The sequence below is a fragment of the Mobula hypostoma genome, chromosome 22 (assembly GCF_963921235.1).
Source record: "Mobula hypostoma chromosome 22, sMobHyp1.1, whole genome shotgun sequence".
Taxonomy (NCBI): Eukaryota; Metazoa; Chordata; class Chondrichthyes; order Myliobatiformes; family Myliobatidae; genus Mobula; species Mobula hypostoma.
Genome location: NC_086118.1, coordinates 34,758,795 through 34,779,051, shown reverse-complemented (window position 1 = coordinate 34,779,051; position 20,257 = coordinate 34,758,795). Strand labels below are relative to the sequence as shown.

The 20,257-nt window shown below is 35.5% G+C and overlaps 2 protein-coding genes across 5 annotated transcripts in view; both read left to right on the top strand.

Moving 5' to 3' along the window:
- The window catches only part of abca5 (ATP-binding cassette, sub-family A (ABC1), member 5), a 97,477-nt gene extending 91,394 nt beyond the window's left edge, over positions 1-6,083 (top strand). For both annotated transcript variants that reach the window (XM_063074444.1, XM_063074443.1), the window contains exons 35-39: positions 419-538; positions 1,966-2,118; positions 2,649-2,728; positions 3,534-3,589; positions 3,826-6,083. In XM_063074444.1, the coding sequence (XP_062930514.1) occupies positions 419-538; positions 1,966-2,118; positions 2,649-2,728; positions 3,534-3,589; positions 3,826-3,927 (511 nt within the window). In that variant the 3' untranslated portion in view covers positions 3,928-6,083. The remainder of the gene's footprint in view (positions 1-418; positions 539-1,965; positions 2,119-2,648; positions 2,729-3,533; positions 3,590-3,825) is intronic.
- Positions 6,084-8,611: 2,528 nt separating this feature from the next.
- The window catches only part of lrrc45 (leucine rich repeat containing 45), a 74,653-nt gene continuing 63,007 nt past the window's right edge, over positions 8,612-20,257 (top strand). The window contains exon 1 of one of the 3 annotated variants that reach the window (XM_063074435.1): positions 8,612-8,698. The gene's annotated coding sequence lies outside the window, so the exon portion shown is untranslated. Of the gene's footprint in view, positions 8,699-8,892; positions 9,002-20,257 lie in introns of those variants that run through there. The other 2 variants (XM_063074436.1, XM_063074438.1) reach the window with 2 other exon arrangements.

Genomic DNA, 20,257 nt, shown 5'->3' with positions numbered 1-20,257 from the left:
TGTTACAATTTTTGTACCTACACATTTTTGTAATCTCTATCTTTTAGTTCTGTTAAATTTGTCCACCCTAGTGTATGTTTTTCTCTTCCTCTTTTAGAAAACTCAAATTTGCCATGGCATCATTTGCAAATGCAGGAATTGTTCATTTTCAAAGTTGTTTTCTAATACTATAAGTAGAGAGTGCAAGTTTATAGATAACATTAACATTCAGTGAATTAGAATGTTCTTCATAGGCATACAGTAATGCCATTTTGTCTTTGATGGTTGAATTCTTTTTTAAAAAAAAATGTTATTCTGGTTCTAGATTTTTTTTTAAACTAAAATCTCAAGCTGACACAATTTCCAACTTGCACAATTGAGTACTGATTTGTAAATGAACTGAAACATGATGAAATTGTTTTTTCTAAATTTGTTTCAGGAAAGCAATTCGTGCTGCATTTAAGGACAGACAACGTGGTGCCATCCTAACCACACACTATATGGAAGAGGCTGAAGCACTTTGTGATCGAGTTGCAATCATGGTGTCAGGACAGCTGCGGTATTTCTTTTGTGAAATAGTCTTGCTAGGACAGAAAAGAAATCATTCATTGATAAGTATATTTAGAATCACCAGATGATTAATGATGTCAGTCATTTAATTTTTACTTTAATTTGCTTTTGGTATCATTCTGATTACGAAGTGCAGTATAAAACGGGTAAATGAACATTATGCAGTTATTTATGGCACATTTTGATAACACAGAGAGCTATTCTCATTCAAGTAGAATTATAAGGTGAACTTAGAAAAACATATATACTTTATTTATTTAATGATACAGCGCAGGGTAGGCCCTTCTGGCCCTTTGAGCCGCGCTGCTCCAGCAACCTCCAACAAACCCAATTAACTCTTAACTTAATCACAGGGCAATTTACAATGACCAACTAACCCATCCGGTACTATTCAACTATTATTATTTCCAGGTTTTAACAATTGTTCATGTTCCACTAGTTGTCATAAATTTGAAAATCTCTCTATAAATTGGCCATGTTCCTTTCAATATTGTTTTTACAAGCACATTGTAATCTGTTAAAGTTTTGTCTTTTTCTTAACTTAAATGTTAAAAACATGAACAGCAATAGTGTACAAGGTTATACAAGTATGGTGTGGGCTCAGAACTCTGTTCAACATTTAAAGAAATTAGTTACTGCATAAATTTGAATCTATGGTGTCAGTTAACAAGGTTACAATGGATTGAGAAAGAAAAAGTATTGGAATCGATATTATACTGCTTATTAACTGATTGACAGTTTAAAATAAGTTTATAAGCAGTTGCAACGGCCTTCTACTTGTTGCTAATTGTACTAAAACTGAATTTATACATAATTAGTGTTAATAATATTAAAAACATATACAGATGAACCTGCATTATGGCAGTTTGGGCAATAGAAATTCATTTTCACAGAATTCACAAATCATTACCAAAATAGCTGGGATACAGAATAAAATTTTGCTCTTAGAAAATTTACTAGCTGGAGAAAATAATAAATATATAATTATTTTCTAACTTGCGTTTCTTGATGTGTGTGCTGCTAATGGAGTTTCATGTAACAGAAAATCATCTGATGATTCAGGACAAATGAGAAAATCTGCAGATGTGTGTTATGATTCGGGAACAGCTTCTTCCCTCTGCCATCTGATTTCTAAATGGTCGTTACACACATGAACACTACCTTCTTTTATTTCTGCTTTTTTTTGCACTACTTATTTTAATTTAACTATTTAATAGACATATACTTACTGTAATTCAGCCTTTTTCTATATTTATTTATCATGAATTTCATTGTACTGCTGCTGTAAAGTTAACAAGTTTTACAGCTTATGCCGGTGATATTAAATCTGATTCTGATTCCCACCTTGTAACATGGCAGTCGACTGTGCAACAATTGCTAATATGGAAAAACTTAGATTATTTTGGTTGTAAACAGGTGTATTGGTTCCATTCAGCATCTGAAGAGCAAATATGGTGGTGGATATACACTGGAAATGAAACTCAAAGATGAGACAATTGAATCACAACGAAAATCTGAGATTCATGATAAAATAATGCAAGTTTTTCCCCATGCTTCTCAACAGGAAAGGTAAAGTACTTAATAAATATTTAATTTGCCTTTCTCACCACACGCTGCTACTTTAATTTTAATGATACAATCAGTTATTGCAGTATTTTGTTACATTTTAAATGCGGTGTTGATTGAAAGCTGTGGAAATTGGATACAATTTCAAAACAGCACTGCAACATATTTGAATTGCACAAGCAGCAGATTCTTTTAATTTTTCATACTATTCCAAAGTAAATACTTAAGATCCAAAATAATCCATGTATATTAACTGAGTCTATCTTGCAATTTATTGATGGTTAATGATGTTTATGGAATAAAGCATTAGTAGCCACATGGGGAGAAAAGAAAGATTCACTAGATAAAAAGCATGATAATGTTAAATTGCATTACATCTGCAGACAATGTGATAAATCTTGCAGAGTGGAAAGTGCATTGAACATAATTTTGTTAGAATGAAAACTTTATCCATGAAATGGAAAATATTCCTCTGTACAGAACTGTTTTGTATAATTTGTCTTTTTTATTCTTTCTGAATTTTCACATTTCAGTTTTGTTGCAATGATGACATACAAAGTTCCCAAAGATGATGTGAAATCTTTGTCAGAAGCATTTTCTCAACTTGAAGAAGGTAAAACTCATGATCTTATTTTTTGTGATGATGTAGTAGTAATCATTATGAAATAAGTTTTAAAAATTGATCTATTGAATACAGATGAGTAATTTTACATCAAATTACGATTATGCTCAATACTACTTGAATCTTTTTGTTCAAGATAGCCTAAAAGTTGTCAGTGAGTTAGAAAAGATGGAAAGGAAATGTGGGAAATAAAGGTAGAGAGGAAGTGGAATTAGTATCAAAGAGAAGAGGGAGGAAAAGAAGTGTTAAGGTAAGATGAGGAAGGTAACTTAATAAGAAACAGGAAAATAAGAGCAGAGGGAAAAGAGACTTAAAATGGTTATGTTTAACTTGGAGCAATTGAGTGATGTTAAATAGGAACTTTTAATTCGGCTGGGAGGACTAAGATCTTATAATTCAGGTTGGAGAAAAGTAGTTTCTCAGTTGGTGATTTGGGTCACTATCAGATTAATTCAGAACAAGATGGATTAAACCTTGTTTTTTTCCATTTGAGGTGATGGATTTTTGTTGGAACAATTTATGGGAAAGATTTTGCATGGCATATTTGAACTTTCTACATCTTTTAAAATGTCTTTTTGCTAGATTCTTAAGTTGTCGATACCTTTTTCTGAAGCTTCTGTGTATTTTCTGGTAAGGGGGCTAGTGATAAGCAGTAGAAAACAAGGAGCAAATCTGGGTGTTATTTTAGCTTTCCAGGAAATCGCATTTTTAATAGCATTTTAAATTGAGATTTACTTAATTATGTATAGAAATGTTACTGCATATCCAGAAATAATGAATGTATCATTGCTTATAGCTAAACACACTTATGACATAGAAGAATACAGTTTCTCACAGTCAACACTGGAGCAGGTAAAGCTAATTTTCCAACATTTCTACAGAACCAGGGGCTACAAGATTATTTTTTCTTTCCTATTTTCACAAATAAACGGAATAATTTTCTGTTATGTGATTTTTTTTCTCTCCATCCATAATTCATAACTTTAAATAGATGGGCAGAAATTACAATGATGCATATCACAAATGTCAGTTGAATATGTAGAACTTTATATATCTAATTCAGAAAATCTTTCCTTGTATGGCTTTAGGTTTTCATGCAGTTTGCTAAAGAACAAGAAAAAAATGAAGAGGATTATAAAGTTCTGAATACAAGTTTTCGATGGCAGCAACTTCAACAAAATGAATGTTAAAATAATTCATAGGTGTTCAACTGCCTTATAACAAGGAAACCTCAATATGTTATTAGGCTAATATCTACAAAATCAGATTCTAATTGTTGAATCTATTAACATTAATTAAGGGAAATAGTGCATATTTGGTCCAAATGGTGCAGATACAAGAAGATTGCAAAAGAAAATATACTGCACCATTTTAAAAACTTTAAACCTGGAAGTGCTTTATTTATTTTCAATTAAATGTAATGAAAATCTAAATAACACATTTATCTCTGCAATAATCAACTGCATGTTTATTGTGCCAGAGATGTTCTCTAATATGATAAAATGGTGTTTTTTAATATACAAGCCTACGCTGTTTGTACCCCTCGTTGCAGCAATAATTCACCACAAGGTGCATTGCATGAGGTTCTTTCGCCGCCCCCCCCCCCCCTCAGAATTACCATTGGCTGGTACTCCCATGTTTTCAAATCCAGATCAGGCAAAAATTAGAAAGTTATTTTTCAATTTTGCTCAAGCTAATGATGACATTTTCCTAACACGGCACACAACTAACAAAAGTGCTAAGATCAGTTCATGTTTTAATTAAAAATATGTATATTATTTCCAGAGTAGTAGCATTGATTAGAAATAATATTCTAATTATTTATAATATTGTTTGTGTATATAATGCGTTTCAATAATTCTTGCTTCAATACGCTTTCAAGGGTAAAAAAGAATGGATGTTGACCTGCATTATTACATATAATCTAGAGTTTTGTAGGTTGTTTGTACAATGTATTTTACAATGTATTTTTTCTACACCATATAACTGCAAAGCAAATCATTCAGACCAAATTTAAGTGTACTTTCAGAAATTACGACTTTTTATTGTTTTTGCTTTATAGCTGATATGTGGAAATTTAACCTGTTCAACCAAAGGTGTCTGAAATAATCTTGCCTGGTAATGATTACTGCATTTATGGATTTTTACTGATCCTAATCTATGTAGCAGAATCCACTCTGCACTGCAGTATGTATGTATAACAGTACGAAACTGTGTTATAGTGTTATGTGTTAGGATAGTAAGTTGAATAAGGGATTTTTAAAATTTTGTTTGATTTTTGTTAGTTTGAGTAATGACACAATGTTAGTTGATGCAGTTTACTAGAATTGTTGATACTGTACTTAGTCCTGAATGACTTAAGCAAGCATCCTGATACCAGTTTTAAATCAAATGTAAATAATTGCTGCCATTTTACTAAGACCAAGCGCAAAGTTGAATAATATTTTTTAGCTTCAGCAATTGTATCTGAATTTGGAGTATTCAGCTATATTTTTATTTAAACTCATCCATTGAAGGCCACTAAGATTTTATGATCAACGTACACACCCTTTTGTAATAAGGTGTTTTATGCCTTTTGTAATTTGAAAATTTAAGTTCAAATGAGCAGTGTTCTGTGAAATCTTGGTTTTAATTTTATAATTAAATGTGCAGCTATTTGTTATAGCTGTTAGCAGACATGGAAATATAACAACATGAAAAAGCAAAATGTTTGAGCCTAACTATACAAAGATGTTTCTGAACAGTGTAATTAAAGTTACTGCTACTTCAAAACGGTGTGTACAATTGTTAATTGTTTAAAAATGATAATATCGGTTGCATTCTTTGAATCTAATTTATTGAATTTTATATACCTTAAAATATTTGGGTAATACGAGTTATATTATTTGACTAACTTGTTAAGTGGATTGAACACATACACCTTAACTAGCAGCTGAATTTATCTTTTATTCACAGTGAGGCCATTGTGCTATTTCTGCAGCTGCACACTTGTACCCCTCCCATCAGATAGTTTATTTCTCACCACCAATTCTTTCACAGAATATTATGTTGAATCTTATCATTGGAAAAGTTTTGATTTCATTGCAATACATAGATTTGTGAAAGTTATGAAAGATCAGAGTTAGATCAGTTTATTCAATATCTCTGTGAATCTTTCCTTGGAACAGTGGACACCTTTGTGAATAATTGTGATGTTTTCTCATTAAGTGCAGCAGGATCGACTTTATATCTTTGTTCTATTTTTCAAAGGAGTGAGTAGATAGTTACAGTCCAGTTGCTTTCAATTACTGATTGTAATTGTTCTCACTTGAAAATAAAAAAAAGAATCTGCAAATCTGAAATAAAAACAAAATGCTGTAAGTATTCAGCAGGTCAGGAAGCATCTATGGAAAGAGAATGAGGTAAAGTGTCAGGGTTAATATCAAAGGTTTCAAAGGTACATTTAATGTCAGAGAAATGTATACAATATACATTTTAAATTTTTCTTCGCAACTTTCCATGAAAACAGGAGTGCCCCCAGAATGAATGACAGTTAAATGTTAGAACCCGAAGGTCCCCCCCACATGTAAGCAGCAGCAAGCAACGCTCCTCTCTCCCCAACCAGCTAAAAAAAAAGCATCGGCACCCCCTACCGAGCATGCATCAAAGCATCACTAAAGACACAGACTTGTAGAACCCCAAAGACTACTCGTTCACCTGGTAATTCGACTTACCACAGGCTCTCTCTCTCTTCCCCCCCCCATAAAGGAAAAAGGTGTTTTCATTTCACAGCAAGAGGGGAAACGTAACTGATTTACAATGTTAAAAGGCCATTGCGTCGCTTTAGCCAAGCTCTGTGCCCAAAGAACTCAGGTCTCTGGGCACACAGCCAGAGATCTTCCGAATTCCACAACACACTGATTACCTGCAGAGGCACCAACCTCGAGTCCACCCGCCTCCAGAGTCACGAAATCCTGAAGGCGAGCTAATCTAGGCCATGTCCTTGGTATATCGAAAAATGGCCAGTCGCTCAACTCATCAAATTCCCAGCGCGCTGTTTTTATTTCTACTTTAGTTTGGTGGCATGTTAGCTTTTCTGTTTTTTTTCCATCATGCTTCTTAAGGCATTATAATTGAGGTTAACACTATGATCTTTATTTATTGTAAATAACAGATTAGTTCAAAATTATTCAGATTTCAATGAATACAAGCAAAGTACAGGTCTAGGAATAGCTAAACTTCAAATAGTTGGGCATTCTTGAAAGCAGATATAAGAGGTTGTTTTAATATCTTCTTGCAAATAACTCCCACCTTTCATTCAAAGTCCTGAGTATTTTTCCAAATATAATAACCCTATCATGTTTAAATTGTCAATGTATTTGTATACTTAGTACCACCATCTGCACCCTGGAGTGATTTTTGATTATAAGTTAAGACTTTTTTTCCCTAAAAGAACATTAAGATCCAAGACTAATATTTTCTCTGAAACTACATTCCTTTAGTATACTAATCACATAGGAAGAATTGACCATTGACACTTACACACACGCACACGCACACACTCACTCACTCGATGAGATGGTGACTTTTCTGTAGCTTAAATTCATTGTGACTTTTTTGATAAGACATTTGGGGCAGAATTAGGCCTTTTGGCCCATTCCAGTCTGCTCAAACACTCCTCATATTAATAATTCTAGTGAAGAAATTTCTTCTCATCTCAGTCCCAAATGGCCAATCCCTTAGCAACAACTGGTTCTCGACCCAATCCAGCTACAGGAAACATTATAACTATATGCATCATCAAACATCATGGCAATTTAGAATGTTTCAATGAGACCACGTCTTCGTCTTCTAGATCAGCAGACCCCATCTGTTTAATCTGCCTTCGGAATGGTGAACTTCTACCAACGCAAATATTCTATCAGACCTTCACTCTCGCATCCATTTCAAAAGCTAAAACGTCTTTTATAATTGTTGCATTTGCATATTAATGCAGCACTGTGATTAGTATCCGGTCTCTGAACACCTTTCAATATAGAACGCCGGTCTATATTTTCTCCCAAACGAGACGGTCTTTCATTTTCGTTACTTAATAATAATAACGTTTTCCAAGTACCATTACAAGTTGTTATTTCCCTTGCGGTTTCTCACACCTTAAATTGCCATCCAACATCATCCAAATTTAGGAAATCTCAGACTACGGCCTAATTTGTTCTTTGCACAACTGTGGCAAAACTTTAAAACCACTTGGATAGTAGATCTCCAAATGAAGAGGCCAGGATGTGCTGCTTCTTGGGAAGCCGTCAATGTGTCAACTGGCACGCATGGGTCCCGCTTGTTGAAGCGTGCCTAATAAATTATACGGTCCGAAATTTCCACATACTTAGGATTTCGCAAAGAAAAGTTTGTTATTCAATTTTTCGGCTGAAGTTACCCAGGTGCGGGTTTATGGGTCTAGGTTGGCTGAAGTCCCTGTTTCTGTGTAGTGCTCTATGACTGAATAACGGTTTCGGGAACAAATAAATATCCCAACAAAAACTCCACCAAGACCACTTGGTAGCTGACATATACCACTTTCGCAATTCTGTATGCTGAATATCCCTGCTATTAAACTTTGAAACTATACAAAACATCCTTTCTTCATAATTGGATATTTAAAATTAATTTTCTTCAAATTTATTTTCTTGGATTCATTGCTTGGGATAACGCTCTTTCTAAGAAGTCGCGTCTTGGATGTGACCGCTCTTGCAGCGTAGTGCACGCCGGGAGCAGTAGTCCACTTGTCAATCCGCGTTGTTCTAACACACACAAGTGGCACTACAGCTACCAGAATGTCCTGCGTGATCACACTGGCATTGGTCGATTCTGTGCGTCCCACAATGCTTTGCTGCTTGGATACGGTTCCCGAGAGTGGAGCGGAGTGGCGGCGGTTGTAGTTGCGGTGTTATTGCGGGGTCGGTGACAGCAGTGCAGTTATTACAGGTAATGTACATTATCCTGATCACAAACGCTCACTGTGCTCAAATCAGTTTACCCCATCCCCCCCACCCTGAAAAAAGCAACATAGGTCGCTAACGAGTGAATTGATGCCAAATGACGGAGGGGCCATGGAGAGCATTGACGTGTTGCCCCGCATTCCCCAACTCTGCTGTGCTGACAGGGCGGCCGCTGGCTCCCTGAAACTTCCCTGTACTCTGCAGGTCTTTAGAACCATGTAAAGTATCTGCATCGTGTGTGGTGGATTTCATAACCGTTCAGTTGTTAGGTTTAATTTATTTCACTAAGGTACTGTGCTTATTTTGCTGTTATTGTGTCTCACCTGATTCTGACAAATAGACTTTCTACCAAGTTCGCTTGAGCGTTAGACTTGCTCTGTGTTGATTAGTTCTTCCCTCTTTTCTCAACTAATGAAACTATCTGAACCATTCGCTCTGTAAGGTGTGTTTAGACTATATAATGGCCGTGCTCTTTCCTTTGTTGACCAGATATTGTTTCACTCTTCCATCGTCCATCTATTTGGGACTAATAACTTACGACATTTTTGGCGCCGGTAAGGCCGCTCTTATTAATATGTTCAATGGCATAATCCATTGAAACCTGACGCAGTTTAACCTATACAAATAGATCCTGTGTTTGTGAAGTATGATAGAAATGGGAAATTTTATTGTGAATAGTTTTATTTGCGAGGAAGATGTTAGAAAACATTAATTTTTTTCATGGTTTGTGTGACTTTTGATGTCTTAATTGCCAGGCTGATTTCTTTCTTCAATGTCCATTCCCCCCCAAAAAATTCCTCAAGCTTAACATTTGGGAAGGCTACAAGGCATCTCTCTGGTGCCCAAACAAACTCGGTTCCCTACCGGCCGAATCGATTCCACTCCGAGCAAGGAAACTAGATTGCTAGGAACGTTGGACCTATATTTCCATGTAAAATACAATTTGAAAGTCATAGCGATTTTATAAAGAGCACTTCTTTCATCCTCTTGTTCCCCAGTATTACTGTGCTAAGGATTTCTTAACCTTGTCTTCATGCTCTCCCATGTCCTTTTTTTTCTATAATTATCTCAGCATCTCCAATGTGTGTCCTCAAATTCTGTTCTCTTTTGATATAATTTAAGTACATCAAAGGTATTAGATAATATAACTATATCCAAAAGATATGTTCAAGATTTTCCAGGTAGGGCCTAACCAAGGCCCTAAACAATTCCAATAACATTTTTTTCATATAGTTTGCCTTCCTAATTACTTGCTGAACCAATTAACTTGAAGTGATTAATGCAAAAGTGCAGCCAAATTCTTTTGGACACACATTTCCTTCAAACAACTTTTCTAAAATGGATGAACTCTCATTTTTCCACATTATATTCCTTTCATCATGTCTGCTCCATTCACCAATGTCTTCATCCTGTAAAGGCTCTGCTTCCTAATCACAGCCTACCCTGTGTTCCAGTTTTGTATCATTAGCAAATTCAGACACCTTACATTTAATGGACCTTAACCAAATTATCGATGTAGATTGTGCAGGGCTGTTTCCTAGCACTGAACCCTCCCATCCAGTCCCTTTTACCACATATTAACTAATGGTTAAACTACTTCACTTTTTTTCTCATAATCATAAACATGAGAAATCCTGTAGATGCTAGAAATCCAAAGCAACACATACAAATTGCTGGAGGAATTCGACATGTCAGTCAGCGTCTATGGAGATGAATATTTGGTAGCTAGTTTCAGTGGCCTTAAAATATCCATGGGTGCTACATTGTTTGATGATAAGGTATTTTAACTGGTAATAGCAGAGATTCCCTTGTAGGTTTCCAAACCAAATCTCTTTAAGTGGCATCCTGCATTCTTAAAACAATGGTGCCTGTTAGATTACCACACTGAGATTACATGTTAATTTGTCTTCTTGATTGTATTTTGAATTGACTAGTTGCTACCCCGCTTCTAAAACTGCTAAATATATTTACATTTTTGTAACCAATTTCTGTATCTATGTTGAAAAGTTATTTTAAAAAATTATGGAAAAATTTGTGTATAGTCAGGTCATCTGTCAGGCCTCAATAATATAGTTAAGGTGAAAAACTGTAAAGTATTAAATGGGATAAACATTGTAAAGAGGAAAGACTGAGGTATTTATCATTTTGGAAATGGGTAAATCATGAAACTGAGATTAGATAATCTGTAAAAAGTAGTCTACATGGATTTTAGCAGAGCCATTGACAAGGCCTTGTAGCCTGGCGGGTCAAAGGAAGAGTGACGAATTGGATCTAAAATTGATACAGTGGCAGGAAATGAATGGTTAGGATTGACAGCAGTTTGTGATTTGGAAAGCTGGTACGAGTAAAGTTACACAAGGCTTGGTTTTTGCTTGTTTTTAAATGTATTATTTAGTCCCAAATGTAGAAATGTGATGAAGTTTGTAAATAATGCAAAAATTGTTGTGTGGTTGATAGTGAACTGGAAAGACTTGGGGTACAGGAGGATATTTAGATGGTCACTGAAGACTGATTTATGCTTCTGCGTCAACTCAACGCCGTAACCTACGCAAGTGACCTACGCGCATTGTGAGCATTTATACTTGTGCGTTGGTGTGTTTGCGTCGCTCTGCAATTCCCGCACGTCACGCAGGCACACGCACCTGCCCATGCAAGGCTTCATGGTCATGGTCGTCTTTCTCAGGGTGAACAAGAAGCGAGCGTCTTTTTTCGTAAAAGTGAAATGTATCCTCCATAATTTCGGAGGTCTGTAAAGCTTTATGGAAAGCATTGCAGCCAGAGTTCCTTCCCTGCCCTTCAGTCGCCCAATGGGAAGCTATTGCAGCGTAGGAGGAAAAGCGATGCTACCAAGCGGACCAATCACAGTTGTTGCGGTCTGCGTTGCCGCAACATGTAGTTACATTTTGGGAGAAGTGCGTGTCAGGCTACGGCGTAGGGATCCGCGTAGGCACTGTGCAGAGTTCGCGGCTCCGCCGTACCTACAACATCGAGTTGACGCAGAAGTATAAATCAACTTTGAAGCAGAACAAAATGGCAATAAAATTTTAATCCAGAGAACTGAGATAATGCATTTAATGAATTGTAATAAATGGAAGAATAATGGAGAGTATAAGATGAGAATGCAAGAAATCAAAGCCTAAGTGGATCATATGGCCTTTTTGAGCCTACTCTTTCTTTCATTCAAATGATAGTTCATCTTTCACCTCCACTCCATTTCCAGCGCCATCTTTATTTTCTAGATCCAAAGCCTCCCAGGTAAGGGAAGTAAAATGGCATAGGTGTTACTTTTCTTTCTTTATTAGCCAAAGCATAGAATATGAGAGTGCAGGATGTTATGTTAGAACTATTTACCATACTAGGCAAGCCATGCCACTGCTTGCATTTTAGGAAAAATGTGACTGTCTTGAAGGGTGCAGAGAAGATCTACAAGGGTACTGCCAGAACTGGAACGTTGTAGCTATGAGAAAATATACTATTACCTAGAATTACTTTGCTTTCACAGCAGAGACTCAGGAAAAACATATTTATAGGACTTCAGTTTCCTTGGATCAAAAATTAGGTGTAGAGTTCAGTTACTGTAATTGGCTGAGGGTTTGATGCAAAATGAGGAACAATTCTTTCATGCTGAGGGGTGCAGGAATCTGGAATTCACTGCCTGAGAAGGTGATAGAGGCAGAGACACTTACTGGATTTAAACTGCAGTTGGATGTGTACTTCAAGGGCTGTAATCTGCAGAGCAGTGGACCTAGCTGGATTACACTGAATAGTATTTTTAACCAACACAGACAATAGATCTTTTCCTATGTAATAAATTTCCTGATGGGTTTACCCAACAAACATTTGATAAAATTAGCATCCCGTTGTGCTATGGATGATTCCTTGGTAAACATAAATATTATTTCCTCATTTAGTATCAACTAATCTCACTCTGAGTCTGGCTTTCCTGAAGGTCGGTATTAACTTTTCATTCAGCAATGACATATTCAACCTCTTATTGTTACAATTTATTAACTAAATGGAATAAAGATGTCAAATAATTATGAAGAAATATATAAATAATGTGGTGCCCTACAGATTTGTGATTTTAATATATCGTATCTTGTTGGTATTATACATCTTTTATTTTAAATTTGATTCCATACGTTGAAAATTTGGCCAGGAATTATTGCTTAATGTGCTTTTTTTAATTAAAAAAATAAATAATGCTTAATTAATCTGTAACACACTTCCACTAGTAATATTTGCTGCAGTTGTAATATTTTAGTTCACCTCAAGAGGTTATTTTATTTGAGACTGGAGTAGTCAGATCTGGTACAATACTGGTTTATTTCTCAGCTATGTTGGTACCAATTTTTAAATTCTTTCCCAAAAGTGTTCTTAAAAGTTTATTACATTGGTAATATTTTGGAAGTTACTTTGAGTTTAATGGTCTTTTCCATGTTACATGCAGTGTAATTATACTTAGTGATTATTCTCTCTACCCTGCCCATCAAAAAAGACTAATATTGCATATCCAGCCTTTATGAAAGTCCAACAGTGATTTAAAAAAAATTAGTCTACAAATTTGTACAGAACTGTACAAAAGTTACTGTCTACTTGCAGAATCATGAGACAGGTTCTATGATGCTGGCAGTTGAGACTTGTCTGATTATGAGTTTAATCATGAAGGAAGTTGTCTTATGCATTTTCGCCATCATTAAATTAGATGAATGTAAGGCAAGTTATTATTATTTTGCCCAGAGATTTTATATTTTTTAATCCTCCAAGGGTTTAGGTTCATCTTGGGTACCTGTTAACGAAGAGTTTGCATTGGAGGGAAATAGTGTTAGTAGTTGTAGGAGTCATGTATCTATTTTTGTCTTTTAGCATTGTATTTTGTGTTGTGTGTTTATTATGGGTAATTTGTAGCATAGGTTGGGGTGTGATGGAAGCAAATGAGTATAGTTAAGTATTCCCACTTTGTTTTAGTTAGGTTGAGAGGGGGTGGGCCACAGGGTGATATTTTTTGTTTTCCACTTATTTTGCTTTGTTGCCATACGTGGAATGCTTATTTAATTTTGCTATATTGCTAATTTATTTTTGTTTTTTATCGCTATACAATTGCTCGTCTTTGCTGGTTTGTAATAAAGGATCAAATGTACTTTTTCAACTTAGCTATTTTGGAAGCACATCATACAGTGTCAACTCCCATACTCAGTCTCTCAGAAGTTTTGGTTTGTTTTCAAGTAACTGCTACTTTTTTGATGATGAGAAAATAGTTATACCAAACAAAAACCCAGTCTACAACAAAGGATTACCTTGGACCTTTTGGCGAAATTGAAGGAGCGGCTTGCGGTAGGATTCTCTGTGACCTTTTGTTGATTCATGCTATGTATTTGTGGTTTGAATGCAGTTTTGTATGGTCAGCACTGCCTGTCCATTGGGGACTGTTGCTCAATGGTGAAGTGCTAAAATATTTTTCTGGTTGCCAGTATCTGAATTGAACATTGTTCGGTCTGGTTTAAGCACTGTAGATATGCAGATAGATTGTTGCCTATGTTTATTGATGTTCATTTACAATATCGCCGGTGCATTTTGCAAATGTGCTACAGACAAGCAGATTTAATTGCAAGTGGTGCAATAAACAGAAATGAGTGTATTGATGTCAGCAACGTTGAAGTTGGAGCAATCAAAAGAGAAATTAAGCTTACTTTGAAAGCTTTAGTCCGCTGAATCAAATATCTTCAAAAGAAATATAAAACAAATGTGAACAAAATTAAAGGTTTAATGCCATCAAGTAAGGATCTTATGGGAAATAAGGGAAATGCCTTACAAGTGCAACTTTATCTCGAGGACTTGATTAATCTCGATGAAGCTGCTGCTAAGCAGCTTCACATGCTAATCTCATTACTTTCCAAGGACAAACGGGGAAAATAGAGTTATGTTTTTCAAATATTGCTTGACTTGTAGTGCATTTATAGAGGATGTTAAACAACGAGTGACCCAACATGTTACGTTGAAGGTCATGTTGCTGCAACAAGTGAATATGTTTCTCAAATTGCAAGGCGTTTCTTTTTCTTTCTAGCAGAGGGCTCTCAAGATGATGTAAACCTGAGTTATAGTGTGTCATAAGTCAGCACATGAAGCTCTGCTACAGGAATAAAACTTTCTGTATCTACCACCTCCTCTATACGCATTAAGGTAGAGCTGAATTAGCTGCATTAATCGCATGTCAATGATTATTGAATGACAAACATGCGCTGGAAGAGCAAGAGGAACAATTATGGAAAAGGAAGGAGCAGCTTGTTGCAAGAAGAAACTGCTGCACAGATGGCCAAAGATAGGGGCTTCAAATGTGATGAGTGCTAAAAGTGCTCCAGCAGGACAGTCCTGTGGTATGAATTCCCATATTGAAAAGGCACAGAGAAAAACAAAAACACTCAAAAAGTCATTGTTGATTCATTTGTTCCTCAAATGTTTGGGATGCATTCATGAGTCAGCCAGGAGATAGTTCAGGGTGTTGATTCTCAGTCTACACTAATGAGGCACTCAGAACCTATGTCATATCCCAAACTCGAAGTGCTCATGGGGACATTCACTAACAGCATGGAAGCACTTGTTTCAGATAGATGTTAAAGTAATATTTTTGATATTCTGAGGAAGTATAATTGAATAACAGCCTTAATTGGCATAGCAACAATGCATTTCATCTTTGCCTGAAAGAGAGATTCAAATCTTCAATGGCGATCTATTGCAGTACCATGGATTCATGAAGGCTTTTGAAAACAGTTTGAAGGCAAGACTGACAGCCATAGTGACTGCCTCTATTTCCTTGAATAGTACACTAGGGATCACCCTGGAGAACTGATCAAGATGCAAGCATGTCGACCCTAAGAAAGGATATGTAAAGGCTAAGGCTTTAAAACCAGAACAGATCAGAATCAGAATCAGGTTTACTATCACTGGCATGTGACGTGAAATTTGTTAACTTAGCAGCAACAGTTCAATGCAACACATAATCTAGCAGAGAAAATAATAATAAATAAACAAGTAAATCAATTATGTATATTGAATAGATTTTTTTAAAATGTGCAAAAACAGAAATACTGTACATTTTTTTAAAAAGTGCCAAAGATTTATTTTTTTTTAATTTTATTTTTATTTGGATAAGGAATTCACAATTATCATGTACTTTTTTCACACATATAACCTTTTCCATTTTTTTATATGTATAAAACTACAATTATTTATACATTCTTAAGTACACATTGAGATGATATAAAAGGAAAATAAACATTTAAATAGATAATTATGTACTGTGGTAAATCTAACCTATTAGGCTAAGTAATGAAATTAGTTGTTAAGAAAAATGGTAATAATAGTTTCCATACAACCCTTCTGGACCATTTCCACTGGTCCAAAATGTTGCATACAAGCCTATATACCAACCATTGTAGGTGTTTATATCCCAATTTGTTCGTGCTTGTTCCTGCCCGCAGACATAATTATCCAATCCCTATGTACTTATTTACTTAATTTTTTCTTTTTTTTTTATCCCTTTCCCAAATCTTTCCCTTTACTTGTGTTAATTCTCTATTTTCCAAAAAAAAACAAACATTTAGACTAGGGGTGCTTACGTTAGCAATATTACTGTGTTGATGAGAAGAGCAATATAAATCATTAGGAGAGTCATCTAAAGTCTGCTCGTATTGGGGTTATATATTCAATCCATTTATTCCAGATTTGATAAAATGTTTCTTTTTGAGTTCTCAGGGAGTAAGTCAACTTTTCCATTTTAAATATTTCCAAGATAATTTCGTACCAATCTTCTAATGTAGGTGGTATTGGATTTAGCCATTTTCTAGTGATTGATTTCTTACTTGCCGCTAAGAGGGCCTGCAGCAACTTTATATCTTCCTTCTGTTCAAGGAACAATACATGCCCCAAATAGAGCGTCTCAAAGTTCAGAGGTATCTGGGACCTAAGTACCTTAACTAATGTTCTATGAATACCTTCCCAAAATAGACTTAATTTAGGGCAATCCCAGAAAATATGAAAATAATTTGCCTCCTTGGAGCCGCACCTTCTCCAACACATCACATTTGTATCTTTATATTTTTCCTGATATGGGGTCTTGAAGTATCTTATAATGTTTTTCCAACAATGTTCTCTCCAAGTCAAAGAATTAGTCGAGGACCATTGAAAGCTGCAGATTTTCCCCCAAGCCTCCTCTGAAAGTACCAACCTCGCTTCTTTCTCCCACTTCTCTTTAATATACAGTGTATTTACATTTTTAGCATGGGAGAGTGCATTATATAGGCGAGAAACTGATTTACTAGGTATTGAACTGCAAGCCGAATTCAGAATCTTGAAAAATTCTAATTCTACTGTTGATAGGTCTGTATATCTACAACTCTGGTTAACATAGTTTCGTATTTGAAGGTACCTAAAAAAGTCATTATGTTCTAGGCCATGTTTGTCCTGCAGGATTTGGAAACTTTGTAATACTCTTTTATCTATAAATGAGAGGTAGGTTGTAAGACCTTTCTTTATCCATAGCTCAAATCTTTTATCTCCTCTGTTGGGAAGGAATTCGGTATCATATGCACACCATCTAAAGAGTTTTAACATGTTATTAATTCCACATGAATTAACCACCTTCTGCCATACTTTTAATGTAAGATTTATCCAAGCATTATTAAATTTTTCCAACTGGGCCATCAATCCTTTGTCAGCTATTGAGGCCTGAAGAAGAAAACTGTCAACTAATCCAAATTCTATTTCCTTCCATCTAGCCTTATATTCCCTATTACACCAATATAACAGAGGAGTTATCTGTGAGGATTAAAAATAATTTCTCAGGCAAGGAAGAACCATACCTCCTCCTTCCTTCCCTAACTGTAAGGTGTTATATCGAATTCTAGGTTTCCTTCCTTGCCAAATGAAGCGGGAAATCCATTTGTCCCATTCCCTGAATTGATTATCATCCACCTCCACTGGTAAAGTACGGAAAAGATATAATAACCGAGGAAGAATATTCATTTTTATAGTATTTATCCTTGAATTTAAACTTAAAAAGGGGATAAGATTCCATCTATGCATATCTGCTTTTATCTCTGAGATTAATGGCCCATAATTTACCTGTGACAGTGTTGAAAGATCCTTCGGCAGGGTTATTCCTAAATATTTTAATGATTTAGCTTCCCACTCAAGATCATATGTATCCTGCAATTTTTTGGATGGTGTATAATTTAGGGACATAACCTGCGTTTTCTTTACATTTATTTTATAACCTGATATTTTCCCAAAGTCATCCAACAGTGTAAACAATCTTATAAATGATTTTTCTGGTTCACTCAGATAGACCAAAACATCATCTGCGAATAACGCCACTTTCTGTTCAATCCCTGCCACCTTGATACCTTTTACGATTTCGCTCTGTCTTATTAGTTGGGCAAGTGGTTCAATATATAGCGCAAAAAGGAAAGGAGAAATTGGGCATCCCTGTCAAGTGCCTCTCTCTAAAATGAAGGAGTCAGAGAGGTCCCCATTTATCTTAATTCGGGCTGTAGGGCTGTCATATAGAGTCTGAATTACTTTAATAAACCTTCCTTGAAAGCCGAATCTTCCTAACACTCTGTATAGGAATGCCTAACTAACCGAATCAAAAGCTTTCTCAGCGTCCAATCCTACTACCATTGTCTCTGTCTCGTTCTTATTAACCTGTTCTAATATATGCAGAGTTCTCCTTATGTTGTCCTGTGTTTGTCTTTGTTGAATAAATCCAGTCTGGTCTAAATGGATTAGGCCAGCTTTTCCAATCTGCGCGCTAATATAGATGTAAATAGTTTGTAATCTAAATTAGGAACACTAATTGGCCGATAATTGCCACATTCTAGTTTATCTTTACCCTCTTTAGGAATAACTGAAATAATCGCTTCTCTCCAGGAAGGTGGAGTTTCTCTTCTCTGCAAGATCCAATTAAAGGTGTTAAGTAGTAATGGGGCTAACTGTGTCTTCAGGGACTTGTACCACTCTGAGGTAAACCCATCAGAACCCGGGGACTTTCCAGCCTTTAACCTAGAGATGGCCACGTTCAGTTCTTTGACAGTTACTGGTTCTAATAAACTTTCATTTTGTAAATCTGTAAGTTTAGGTAGATCTAAAAAATTCAATACACTGTCTATACAGGGCTCATTGGGGGCCCGGGGTTGGGAGTACAGCTCTCGATAATATGTTTCAAAACTCTCTTGAATTTTCCCTATTGTACTCTCCACAAGCTTTGTCTTTGGATTCTTTATTTTATGAATTGTATTGTCTGCTTGTTGTTTTCGTAATTTATATGCTAATAATCTAGCTGATTTACCTCCTACTTCATAATTCTTTTGTCTCAGGTAAAGAAAATTTCTTTGAGTTTCCAACGTATAAATATCATCAATTTCACTTTGCAATTTCCTAATTTCCTGTTTTCGATTTGAATTACTTTTGTTGCTATATACAACTTGAAGTTGTTTTAATTTTCCTTGAAGGTCTGCTAATTTTTGTGCATTGATTTTTTTCATGTGAGTAGTAATGGAAATAATTTTCCCCCTCAGTACAGCTTTCAATGTATCCCATAAAATCACTGGTGATGTTTCTCCCGTGTCATTAAGGTCTAGATATTCTTTGATTTCTCCCCTTAATCTCTCCATTACTTTCGGGTTATTGAGTATATGTGAGTTTAGCCTCCATAGTGTTTTCCTCATTTTCCTTTCCAGGATTAGAGACATAGAGACTGGGCTATGATCCGACAGATCAATTGTTGCAATATTACAGTTTTTTATCCTGAGTCTATCTGTATTAAAGATAAAGAAATAGTCTATCCTTGAATAGGCTGAATGAGGGAAAGAGTAATATGTATAATCTTTACTAGTAGGGTGTAATTCCCTCCAGACATCTATAATTCCCAACTCCTCCATCAATGAATTCACTTTCCGAGTCAGAGGTTTATTCTGAGTAACTATTCTTGAAGAATCTAATATAGGATTTAATCTAATATTAAAATCCCCTCCACAAATTACTACCCCTCGAGAACTGACCATTAGGTCAAAAATGTGTCTATAAAATGACCATTCACTACCTGGAGGAGCATAAACATTCAGCAATGTTATTTCTGTACCTTCTATTCTTCCTGTGATTTTTATAAACCGTCCTTCTTTGTATCTAGTCTCTGAAATATGTTCATAATTAAGAGTACTTGATATTAAAGTAGCTACCCCTCTTTTGTGACTCAATTTATATGATGAATAAAATACATGCTTAAAGCCCATTCTTTTTAATTTTCCATGTTCAGATTGGCTCAAATGTGTTTCCTGGAGGAAAGCTATTTGTGCCCTCTCTTTTTTCAATTTAGACATAATCTTATTTCTTTTAATTGGATTCAAAACCCCATTAACATTATAGGAAATTATTTTTACCAATTCAGTTTGCATTTTTCTCTAGTAGAAAAAAAGCACTCTCCTTTTCTAACCAAACAGTAAGCAATCCCTTCTCAACAGTAAACCAAGACATATAACCACACCCTAGA